We start from the raw sequence: 11,000 nt of genomic DNA on the forward strand, positions 1-11,000 counted from the left end.
CGCAGAACCCCCACGGTGGCCCACGGCAGCCCGCGCGCAGCCCTCCCGGAGCCCGGCCCACCCTGCACTCACGTCGTCCATGAGCAGCAGCAGAATGTTGGGGGGCTGCGGGGCGCCCGCGGCCCCCAGTGCCGCAGCGCTCAGCACCAGCAGCAGCCGCCACCTCGTCACCGCGGTAACCGCCGCCATAGCAACCGCGCCGGGAGCAGCAGAACCCGGTCAGCGTCTGGAAGCGACTGGCGGCCCTTCCGGCAGGGTGGCGGGGCGGGGCCTGGATCGACCGCGTGACCGGAGGGGCGGGGCCCTGGCGGGCTGAGTGACAGGAGGGGCGGGGCCAGGGCTAGCCGCGTGACCGACGGGTTGGGGCGTGGGTCGGTCGCGTGACGAGACGGGCGGGTCCTAACCAACCCCGTGATCCGGGGGCGGGGCTCTGGCGGTTGCGTGACCGGCGGCGGGGTCACGTGACGCGGCCGCAGACCTCCCAAGATGGCGGTGTGCGTGGCGGTGATCGCCAAGGAGGTGCGTACGCGGGCGGCCCCGCGGAGGGCTGCCCCGGGAGGGCGGCCCCGGGACCCCGGCCGGGCCCCGCCCGCGCTCTCCGCCGTCCGCTCCGTCCCTGCCCGCGGGCTCCGGAAGGGCGGGTCCCAAGGCCTCGTCGAGCGCCGGGGGTGCGGGGCGGTCCGGGCAGGCCCCTCCCAGACCCGCACCTCCCGCTGCCGGAGTGGCCCCCGGCGCCCACAGCCCTGACCTCCTGTCCCGTCCGTGCGCGGGCTCTGTGCCTTCTTGCCCCCGCGTCTGGCCGTCCACGCCTCTCCGTCCTCCTCCACCGCGCCCACCCGGACCACTGACAGTCTCCGCACCGCAGCCACAGTGCTGTTTGGAAAACAAATTACATCGTGCCATGCGCCTGCCTAAAACCTCTCCAGTGGCTTCTCACTGACTTAGGATAACGTCTAAATAACCTGGTCGCTTCATCCCCGTCCCTCATACCCCTGACATCCTTCCACTCCAACCCAGCGGAATTCTTGCAGCTCCCCGACGGCTCTGCTCTCTCACCTTTGGGTCTTCGCACTTGGAACCCCTCTTCCCCACTCCCATCCCTTCCCTGGTCCCCATAGATTTCATTTCTCCTAAAAGCTGTTTCTGAATCCTAATACTGAGCTGGGTGGCCATCCTCGTGCTCCTGCTGCACAAAGCCGTGTCTCCTAGAAGACCAGGCTTACGGGCGGTCCCGCTGCGAAGCTCTCCGAGTCCAGTTCAGCGCGTTCCCCTACAACGCGTTACCTACTTGTTGGCTGGTTTGTTGACTATCTCCTTCACCAGATGTCAGCCCCATTAGAGTAGGCAGAGCGTTGTGTGCAGCGCCAGGCATGGGATAGAAGCATGAATTGTGGCACGTGGAGCCCCGGGAAGACACTGTTAATTCCGCGGTTAGGCTGGTCAGGAAGGCTGTGCAGAGGTGAAGGGAGGTGCGAGCCGAGCCCTGAAGGGTTTGCTGAGAGGGCCTGCCAGTGTCTCTGCTGGGCTGAGAAGACAGTGGTGGGTGGAGTACTGGGAAGCAGCCAGTCTTCTGGGGCCAGGAGTAGAGCGCGCGCTAGGACCGGGCCCCACATGGCAGGTGGCTGACCTGTCTAGGTCACCGAGTTAGTTGTCAGGCTGTGCTCAAATCCATTTTTCGGAGCTGTCTTCTCTTTTCTGCCCACCCTAGTGATGCCCCTTTGCAGACAATATATAAACCTCAGGTGAGATTGGGTCCCCTGAAGGCAGTGCCTTCAGAGTTAGGAAAGAGTTTTCAAGAAGGAGAGCATGCTCCCTGCTGGTTGGCGCTTGGCTGTTTCTCCCTCCTGAGTGCTCTGGCCTCCTTTTCGTGCACGGGGTGGATTCTCATCACTTCAGTTGCTGTCATCCTTTCTTGCAGAATTACCCTCTCTACATCCGCAGCGTCCCCACGGAGAATGAGCTGAAGTTCCACTACATGGTGCACACGTCCCTGGACGTGGTGGACGAGAAGATCTCGGCCATGGGGAAGGCCCTGGTGGACCAGAGGGAGCTCTACCTGGGCCTGCTGTACCCCACAGAGGACTACAAGGTGTATCCTTCACGCCTGTGGGGGGCCTGTCAGTGAGGGTCTCTCCCCTCGGGGTTTTGCATCTGGGGATTGGGCCCGAGGTGTACTGTAGGGTCAGGTAATGTTGAATGGCTGGTCTTCTTTGGGCTGGGACGGCCCAGCTTTGGGCACTTCCTGTGATGCAAGGCTGTCCTGTTTTTGCAAAGTGGCTTTGGAGTGCGGGGACGTGCATAGATGGCCCTCTGCTTCCACGCTTTCCACGGTGATGCTGTGTTTCATGCTGTCGCAGAGTGCCCGTGCTAAAGCACCTTCCCTAACCAGCTGTGCAGATACGGCTACGTGACCAACTCCAGGGTGAAGTTTGTCATGGTGGTGGATTCCTCCAACACGGCGCTGCGGGACAACGAGATCCGCAGTGTAAGCCAGGGGAGGTGCAGGCCAGGCCTGGGCCGGTTTGTTTTATTTTTTCCCCTTTGTTTAGAGATGCTGAGAGGCCAAAAGTTTGGCAGTAGCCGTGAGTACATGGGGATTAAAACGTTGTTGGTTCTTGTTTCAGATGTTCCGGAAGCTGCACAGCTCCTACACAGATGTGATGTGCAACCCCTTCTACAACCCGGGGGACCGCATCCAGTCCAGGTGGGCTGCTGCCCCCCGGGGTTTGCCACCTTCTGCCGTTTGTAGCCCTGCTAAAGACAGCGATCCTGAGAGCCAGGGAGAGAACGTCTTTTTAAGTGATTTTGAAGCAGCAGAAGCCTGTTTTTCCAAACAGACTCTTACAGGGATCTCCAACACAGGAAACAGACGGAGGGCAGCTAGGGCTCGCGGCAGGCAGGGCTCGCCCATTTGGTTTCCCACCTGTGCCCAGCAGGCACAGGGGCGCCTCCACAGAACCCAGCAAGGGCCCAGACATATGGACAGGGGCCTTTCGGGAGAAAACGTCCCCTTGTCACTGCCTGATTCTGTCTTTGACGCTGAACTGGGACGGTTAGGAAATGGAATTGCAGGGATCTTCCAAATAGTCTTCAGATAAAAACAGTCTTAATGTGGGACCATCACGAAGATGCTTCACAGAGAAGCATTTGTGTGCACACTCTTCACACCTGCTCCTGGGAACCCCAGCATCCCTAGGCACAGTGCCCACGGGCTCCTTGTAGCCACCAGGGGAGAGGACACTGCAGTAATCCAAGCCAGGCCCTCCCGTGGCACCTTCCCTCAGCTGTGACACTGTGTCTGGTTGTCCTGGGTCCCAGGTGGGAGAAGCATGCAGAAGCCTGTGTCTCCCGGGCCGCGCAGGGCAGGGGCAGCTGCTGTGCTCACTGCACCCCAGCCTCCATGCCCATGCACAGCTCCTCCAGCTCTGCATGGAGACCCTGCCCAGGGGCAGAGCGGTGAGGCAGGAGGCTCTCATCCCCTGCTGTGGCTGGACGCACATCCTGGCTTCTCCACTGAGTTGATTATCTGGGACCGTAGAGACCGCCGCCCCTGGTGTCCAGGCCTGGCGGCGCGCTGAGCCTGTCCCTGTGCTGGCGAGCATGGGGGCCGGGTCTGCTCCTTTGACTTGGTGTGCTTCTCTGCAGGGCGTTCGACAGCATGGTGACATCTATGATGATCCAGGTGTGCTGAGCGAGCACTCTGCTGCGCGTCATCTGGGAGAGAAGACTTCTGTACATAATTGGAGTGTCTAGTCATGTATTTATTATCCTCTGCCTTTTCCCGAGTGTCCTGCACGTGCTGCCGGAGACGAGGCCTCAAGCACAACACCTGTCGACTAAAGGTCCTGTGAGATCAGATGTGGCGTTTTCCATCTCTGTCAGCAGAGGATCTGACTAAAGGGAGTTTAACATGGGACTTTTTGGGGCAGGGGGCAGAGGTCAGGGACCAGACAGAGTGGAGAGCCGTCGTGCCCAGTAGGTGTGAAGGGGCATGGGGAGTGGGGTGGCAGATGAAGGCACACAGGGACCCGTGGGCTCGCCTCTGCTCCGCTGTCTGCCCTCTGTGCTCTGCAGTGGCTGACCAGTGGGCTGTCTGTGCCCAGAGCCAGATGGAGAGGGGCATATGGGACAGCCGCATGCCTTCCCCAAGGGGAGAAGTCCTCTTTCTGGGCCCAGCCCAGCCTTGGGAGGCAGCCCTCAGGAGACCCAGGAGCCTCCTGTGACCGCAGCGTCTCCTCGGCTGCTGCTTGCTTTCTGAGCTGAAGGAGTCACGTGCAAGAGCCCTCTTCCACCTGGGCGCTTCCTCATGGCCCGAGGGCCAGACGCGGCCCAGGAGGTGAGTTCCCCTCCCCTGCTGTCCCCGGGACCCTGGGCCCGCTGCAGTGGCGTCGGGGGCTTGCGTTTGAGGAGAGGCTGATGCATGTGGATTTCTGCCTTCTGCCTCGGCTTCTTCTCAGCCGAGTTCAGATGATTGTCTAACTAGCTGACTGTGATTGGTGACAGCCCCTTGCGGGATCAGGTGGCCCAGGTTCTCGTGCCTTTGTCATTTGGCAACATGGCCCGTGAAGTGAGAGAGGCAGTGAGGACCTGCTGGGCCTGAGCCCCACGCACAGAGTCTGCTCCTCGTCTGCTGAGCTGCTGGCTTCCTTGATTCGGGCTCCCCAGGGCAGCTGTGAGCCCCTCTTACCCTCTCAGCCGCTCCGAAGAGGGTCCCGAGCACAGTGAGGCGGCCCAGGGCGTCAGGGAAAGCTGGCAGCCTCACGGGCCCAGGGCTGGAGCTCAGCTGGACTCACTCTGCACGCCTTTGGGTTTCTGCCTGTCTAACCAGCACAGGATCGATTCTTCACGTTACAGAAGTAAGGGGAAAAATGAGCAGAGAGTGTGTGAGAAACACGTAAGTCCCCGCCGCCACGCCCCCTCCTCCCCTGCTGGATGTGGACTTGAAGACCTCCAGGAGGGCCGAGAAGCACCAACACGCAGGTGCTGGTTCCAATGCCAGTGGGCCGCAGGCTGCCCACACCCGGACGTCTTCCCTGCAGCGCAGCTCCTGTCTCTGGTGGGGCTTTGGTAGTCTGTCCTGCCTGGGTAGTGGCTGTGCTAGGGGCTGCAAGTTGCCAACCCAGCACCCATTCTCTCTTGCTTCCTTATTAACAGAACCCCAGTGTTACTGGGGACAATTGACCAGACAGAAGATACTTCCTACCCTCCGCAGCATACAAGGGTAGGCAGTTATGGTACCTAAATGGATGGTGTTGGTAGGGACTTGCAGGAAAGACACTTTAAAAGGGGATTCAGCTGGCAAGTGGAGTACCCTTTCTTCATCTTTTTCCTTTTTCCTCCCTGGAACTTGGAGGTGATGGCTAGAGCTTAGGCAACCATCTTGAGAGGAGGAGGACAAGATGGGAGAGCAGAAACCTAGAAGGAGCCTGGGTTTTTGCTGACATACCAGCCCTGGACTACTTATGTTAGCATTTTTTTAATGTGAGAAAATAAACCCCTATCTTTTTGAGCTACTTCTATTTGGGTTTTTCTGTAGGTGCAGCCAGATCAACCTGTAAATACTTTTTACATTGGGGAGTTTCCACACACATTGTTAGATAGCGTCCCAATTTTAAGCCTGAGAAAATCAAGGGTTAGAAGTAACCTGCTAGCCTTTGTTCTGCCAACAGAACCATCAGGGGGCAGTTTCATGGTATCTTTTCGCATCTCTATACCGTGAGGTTGGCCTCACTGAGGGCCATCTGCCTGGCCCCCTGGCCCCCAGGCCCATCCCTCCGCGGCAGCCCTGTCGGTGCAGCTCCTAGTCAGCCCTTGGCTGTTGCTCCAGGAGACTTCTGCTGAAGTGCACTGTCAGCAGTGTCTTCCCTTGGGCATCAGCGCCACTCTCTCCCCTTCCTCCTGCCCCAGAGCAGCAGGGGCAAGGGGAGCCTGTGTGTCTCGGCCTGTGCGGGTCTGCTCTGAGGCTCACTGGGGAGCCCTCAGCACCCACGTGGCAGCCACATCCAGGAATGCTCTCGGTCTTCCCCCTGCCTCGGCCTGCTCAGGCCTGAGACCCACAGGAAAGGATGGCCTCCCAGGCCCACTCCTCACAGTGGCCAAACAAGGGATCAAGAAAACACTTCCAAAAAAGAAGCACCTACTCGGGGTAGAAGATTGCTGGGCACTGCACAGGAGAGCCATGGCACGGGGACCACATCAAGACCAGGAAGGGGGATGGCCCGCAGTGCCGAGTGGCGGAGGTGGTGCCGTCTGCGTGGTGCTGGCGAACTGCAGCTCAGGGCCGTGCGTCCTGGCGCGTGCCCCTTCTGCAGCCCCAACCTGCGAATGGTCAGGCCACGTACGGCTCCACCCTGAGCCACCTGGCAGCCTTGGAGGGTTCCCCGACGCGACATCTCCTACCCCCTCACCAGGCAGCTAAAGCAGCAGCAATTTGCTCCCTCATGGTCTGGAGGCCAGAGCCAGAAATGAAGGTGTCCGCAGGGCTGGCTCCTTCAGGAGGGTCCGTCCTACAGCTCGCCAGCTGCTTACGGCTGCCAGCAATCCTCGCATTTCCTTGGCTTGTAGACACGCCACTCCACCTCTGCCTGCACATCTCTGTGTGTGCTCTCACATCCAGTGTATGGCATTGGATTTAGGGCCCAGATGATCCAGGATGCTCTCATCCCGAGCTCTTAACTACGTCACAAAGACCTCTTTTCCAGATAAGGCCACGTTCACAGGTCCTGGAGATTAGGATGTGGACATATTTTTTGGGCAGGGCCATTATTTACCCCACTACAAGGGCCAACGTTGACCCCAGATCACAAGGGGAGTGTGGACCTGGCCTGAGGGAGGAAGTCAGAGACGCACGTGGGTGGAGAGTGCAGAGGCGGCTGCCCCCCACCCAGAGAATGCTGTCTTTGCCAGTGCTGGAGAAGGGGACTGGGGACGGACCACCACCATGGACTGAAGCACAGAGCAGCTGTTCGTGGCTTAAGGGACTGGTAAATAAGCACAGCAAGGTGAAGAGAGTGGCAGTAGAAAGGCCAAGACAGGTCTGTTAGTGATTTAACGCCAGAACCAAGTGTGTGTGCACTGAAGGACATTGTACACCTCCTGGCAGAAAGTGGGCGAGTTGGCTCCAGGGGCCAGCAGGGCGCCCAGCGTGGAAGCTCCCCTTCTGCTCCCTGAACCCTTGACGAGGGCCAGGCCTGTCCCAGGTGATGAGGTGTGCCCTGCCCCCCACCCCCAGCAACTCACAGGGGAGGACACACAGAGGCAGGTGTCTGTCACTCGCTATGGGGGAGCGTGTGCCCTGGAGGCTGCCAAACCTGGAGTGAAGACGCGGTTAGCTATGCTTCCCCTGTAGCCAGGAGCTGGCGGTTACACCGCAAACCCCAATGCTGCCCGTTGGCTGTCAGCAGTGAAGTGGGGTCCAGCCGGCCCTGGGACCCACAGCCTCACTCCTACACCTGCCTTTTTGTGGAGTCCCACCTGAGAAGCACAGACTGGACAGGTGTCCAAGAGAAGAGAATAAAGGAGAGGTCCGTTGTCACGTGCTTTTAAAAATTATTCAAATTTAATAATTTATGCTTTACCATTAAGACACACGTTTCTGTTTTTCTTTAAAATGAGAGAGTCCAAGAACCCCAAGTATCCCAACCCGAGCTGACCCTGCTGCCTGGGCTTCACCTGCCTGGAGCTTTGCCCAGTGCCCTCCAACGCCCGAGTAGCACTCCCATGCCAGGCACACCGCGTGCCCTGCTTCTCACCTCTGTGGCCTCAGCCCAGCGAGGCCCTGGTGGGCTGTCCTCCCACCCAGGGGAGGGTCAGGGGCGGTTTTTCTGGACGCCCACCAGCTCTCCGCTGAGCCCCTGCTTCCCTGCCATCCGTCCTGCCAGCCTGCCCTATGACCCCCACAGCACCCCAGACCCGGCCCTCTGGCATAAATGGTCCCACGTGGCGACTGGTGGTTACTCCTGAGCCAGCCCCACTCTGAGTCCGGTCATCTCTTCAATATGGTGAATACCATGGCGAGCATCTTGCACGGCACCTGCGCGGACAGAGGCAGGAAGGGGAGGTGAGCGCCCTCCCCGGGCCCCGCCCCCCCGGTCCCCCGCCCTCCCGGGCCCCGCCCCCACTCACCGGCCCCGCCCCCGTGGCCTGAAGCGGGTTCCGCCCTGGAGGCTGCTGTGGGGGAGGGCTTCTCCCCTAGCACCTGGGTGTCCCCGCAGACCCCCGCGGTCCGTGGAGCTGATCCCTGGTAAGTTGGTCCTTTTGGGTAGCACCTGGAACCAAAGGCTGAGCCCGTCTGAGACCCCTATTCTTGTATCCCATCTTGGCTAAACTTGCCTCCAGGAAGCCTTCCTAGCTTTCTCTCCTGGAGGCTCACAGGCAGATATACACAGACCCCAGTGCTCACCAGGCCCTTGAGACTCCAGGGCATGGAGCCATCTGAGGAATCAGACCTTAACCCGTTCCAGACCTTCTCAAGATCCCTGTTTAGGCCCAAACTGTCCAGCCACAAGCTGTGGTCTGGTGCCATGCCCCTGTCAAGCCGACATCTCCCCCTATGTGGTGTGTGTGGGGGGTCTGGCTCAGCAGGGGAGCCTCCCCAGTACCACACCTGGGCCAAACCTGCTGGGGTCTGACGGGCCCCTGCCCACCCTGCCCCTGCCGCCCAGCGGATGTGCCCAGAGATGCTCGGAGACTGAAGATGAGACTGGCTAAGCGGCAGGCCGGGGCAGCTGTGTCATGGGGAAGTGCCTCGGCCTCCTTGTGCTTGCTCTTTCTGACCCCTTGGGGGGTAACGGGTTAACGTAGAGAAGCTCAGAGCAGAGCCCACACCCCCAGCTCCCCAAGGTGCGCGGTGACTCGTGGGGGCACGCACCTTGATGACCCGGCCTCGGAAGATGCTCTCGTCCAGCTCCACAGCGGTCTGGGCTGCGCTCTCGGTGGCAAACTCTATGTAGGCATAACTGGGGTGGGGGTGGGGGTGGGGGCAGGTGAGGGCTCACCCTGGGTCACCCATCCTCGGCGGCACCCTGGGCACCCAGCCCCCTCCCTGGGCCCCGCACTGACCCCTTGGGGTGTCCAGAGAACTTGTCGCACAGGATGGTGACCCGGCGGATCTCCCCGCACTGGTTGAAGTAGGCCTCCAGCTCCTCCGCCGTGCCGCCGTAGTCCACCTGACACGGGCACGGCCTGGCGTGGGGGCCCTGCAGTGGCCTCGCCCTCCCGCGGTCTCCTGCAGCCCGTTTTCTTAGAGAGCCGTCTATTGTGCCCAGGGTTGGGGGCAGAGGCCTCGGGTGGAGGCCTGACAAGGTGGACTGGAGACCGAGATGACCACTCCCCACGTGTTAGGGGGCCCCCCATGTTTCTTTGGCCTGTGCAAAGAGTGTGTGACTTTTTAAAGAGGAATTTGTTGCCAACAGTTGGCTAACTGGGAGATTTCATGCAGAAATCCAGAATCCCAGCTCATGTTGGGAAATCAGAACGCCTGAGGACACAGGCTCGGCCCCTCTTGGGGACCACCCGCATCAGACCCCCTCCTTCTCCTCTCCCTCCGGGGCCTGTGTGCCACCCTGAATGTGTCCCCTCCTTCAATCCGCAGGGCCAGGCGGAGCCGCCAGACCCAGAGTGCTCACTGAAGGGATCCCAGCTCGCTCCCCTCCCGCACTCACGTTGCCCACGTAGATGGATCTGTGGTCCGCCTGCACCTTCTCCGTGGGGGTCCCGGGGCTTTGGCAGCCTGCAGAGAGAGTAGCCTCAGGACTGGGGGGTCAAGGGTGAGGGGGTCTCCGTGTGGCTGCTAAGGGCAGGAACCTCCTGTTTGTGGCTCCTTCCTCACTTCACTCCTCGGGGGAGAGGGTCCCCCAGGCTCTTGGGGGAGCCAATGCTGGTGGAAACCCCAATTCTCCCTGGGATCCGGCGCTTTTCCTGCAGCCGCCCACAGCCCATCCCGATTTAGAGGAAAGGGTGCTCAGAGCCATGTGCCCAAGGACTCGGGGGGCCGGTCGCACAGGCAAGGGGTCGGCCTGGCCCGCTGGCTCCTACCTGTCTTGGGGCTCAGCAGCTGCCCGGCCAGCGTGGTCCCCATGCCCGCCTCTTCCCCGGCCTGGGCCTGCGCCCTGGGCGGCTCCGGCCCCTGGGCCTGCTCCATGGCCCACAGTTTCAGTTTGATGGCCTCCAGCTCCTGCCGGCACATGACCCCAGGATGAGCCCGGAGGGAGGACAGCCCCCAGGCTCCTCTTGAGGGAGGCCCCGACCCTGCCTGTCCTCAGGGTCCCCTGCCTCCCATGCACGGGGCCCCTGGGATCCCTGGCCTGCCTCTGCTGGGTGCTCCGCATGGCTGCTACCTGGTCATGTACCGGGCTCTCGGCCAGGTCCTCCCTCTCCAAGAGAGACAGCAGGAAGCCTGCCTCTTCGTCAGCTTCCTTGGCCTCCCGCTCCTCACCCCCTGGCCCCAGAGAGGACTTCTCGGTCCTGCTCCAGGCCCCCCAGCCCTGGGCCTCAGGGTCGGAGGAAGCCCTCTGGAGCCAGGCCTCGGTGGGGGGCGGGAAGAGTGTGCGGCTGAGGAAGGGCCACATGGTGGACGGGACAAGGAGAGGGCACTCGAGGCCTCCGCTGCTCCTCCACTCCAGCACCTGCCCGCGCCTTCCCGGGGCTTTAAGCCCTCCCCCAGGCCAGCTGCTCCCAATAGAGCGCTGAAGAGCTCCCTCTGGGCTGGGGCCAAGCTTCCAGCCCTGGCTCCTGGGCCCTGAGGCATAAAAGGCCCTGGTCCCTGCCCCTGGCCCTTCTTCCAGGACTCTCCGTGCGGAGAAAGGAGCGCAGCTGGGGTGGAGCTTGGGAGGGCCTCCCCCTGCATTAGCCCCGCCACACTGGCCACAACGCCTGAGCTGGGGGCGGTGGCAGCCTGGGAAGCCCACTGGGGTCTCCACTCAGGGTTAGACCTCAGTGGTGGGCCACAGTTAGGATGACATGGGCATAAGCGAATTACCCGAGCGTGTACAAGAGGGAAG

General features: G+C 61.3%; 3 protein-coding genes across 6 annotated transcripts in view; 1 reads left to right on the top strand and 2 right to left on the bottom strand.

The window, feature by feature from the left end:
- Positions 1 to 256, bottom strand: part of GALNS (galactosamine (N-acetyl)-6-sulfatase) — a 29,016-nt gene extending 28,760 nt beyond the window's left edge. For 3 of the 4 annotated variants that reach the window (XM_046683638.1, XM_046683637.1, XM_046683639.1), the window contains exon 1: positions 73 to 256. In XM_046683638.1, the coding sequence (XP_046539594.1) occupies positions 73 to 189 (117 nt within the window). In that variant the 5' untranslated portion in view covers positions 190 to 256. Of the gene's footprint in view, positions 1 to 61 lie in introns of all 4 variants that reach the window. The other variant, XM_046683640.1, reaches the window with a different exon arrangement.
- A 120-nt stretch (positions 257 to 376) lies between these two features.
- On the top strand, positions 377 to 3,856 carry TRAPPC2L (trafficking protein particle complex subunit 2L). Its single transcript, XM_046681042.1, has 5 exons — positions 377 to 519; positions 1,919 to 2,091; positions 2,398 to 2,485; positions 2,625 to 2,704; positions 3,646 to 3,856. Exons 1-5 carry the CDS (start codon positions 487 to 489, stop codon positions 3,689 to 3,691), a joined length of 420 nt encoding a protein of 139 aa, XP_046536998.1. The 5' UTR covers positions 377 to 486; the 3' UTR covers positions 3,692 to 3,856.
- A 1,794-nt stretch (positions 3,857 to 5,650) lies between these two features.
- Positions 5,651 to 10,744, bottom strand: PABPN1L (PABPN1 like, cytoplasmic). Its single transcript, XM_046681040.1, has 7 exons — positions 10,338 to 10,744; positions 10,036 to 10,174; positions 9,663 to 9,730; positions 9,061 to 9,167; positions 8,870 to 8,957; positions 8,125 to 8,267; positions 5,651 to 8,032 (listed from the first exon to the last, which is right to left on the bottom strand). Exons 1-7 carry the CDS (start codon positions 10,566 to 10,568, stop codon positions 7,993 to 7,995), a joined length of 816 nt encoding a protein of 271 aa, XP_046536996.1. The 5' UTR covers positions 10,569 to 10,744; the 3' UTR covers positions 5,651 to 7,992.
- Positions 10,745 to 11,000: the final 256 nt, after the last annotated feature.

This window comes from Equus quagga, chromosome 13, assembly GCF_021613505.1.
Source record: "Equus quagga isolate Etosha38 chromosome 13, UCLA_HA_Equagga_1.0, whole genome shotgun sequence".
NCBI classification, from domain to species: domain Eukaryota; kingdom Metazoa; phylum Chordata; class Mammalia; order Perissodactyla; family Equidae; genus Equus; species Equus quagga.

Excerpts from the sequence above, each read along its gene's own strand:
- TRAPPC2L (XM_046681042.1), top strand. The coding sequence starts at position 487 with ATGGCGGTGTGCGTGGCGGTGATCGCCAAGGAG. Across the intron at positions 2,092-2,397 it reads CCCACAGAGGACTACAAGGT|ATACGGCTACGTGACCAACT; the intron begins GTATCCTTCACG and ends CCAGCTGTGCAG. Across the intron at positions 2,705-3,645 it reads GGGGACCGCATCCAGTCCAG|GGCGTTCGACAGCATGGTGA; the intron begins GTGGGCTGCTGC and ends GCTTCTCTGCAG.
- PABPN1L (XM_046681040.1), bottom strand. The coding sequence starts at position 10,568 with ATGTGGCCCTTCCTCAGCCGCACACTCTTCCCGCCCCCCACCGAGGCC. Across the intron at positions 10,175-10,337 it reads AGAGCCCGGTACATGACCAG|GAGCTGGAGGCCATCAAACT; the intron begins GTAGCAGCCATG and ends ATGTGCCGGCAG. Across the intron at positions 8,958-9,060 it reads TTCTCTGGACACCCCAAGGG|TTATGCCTACATAGAGTTTG; the intron begins GTCAGTGCGGGG and ends CCCCCACCCCAG.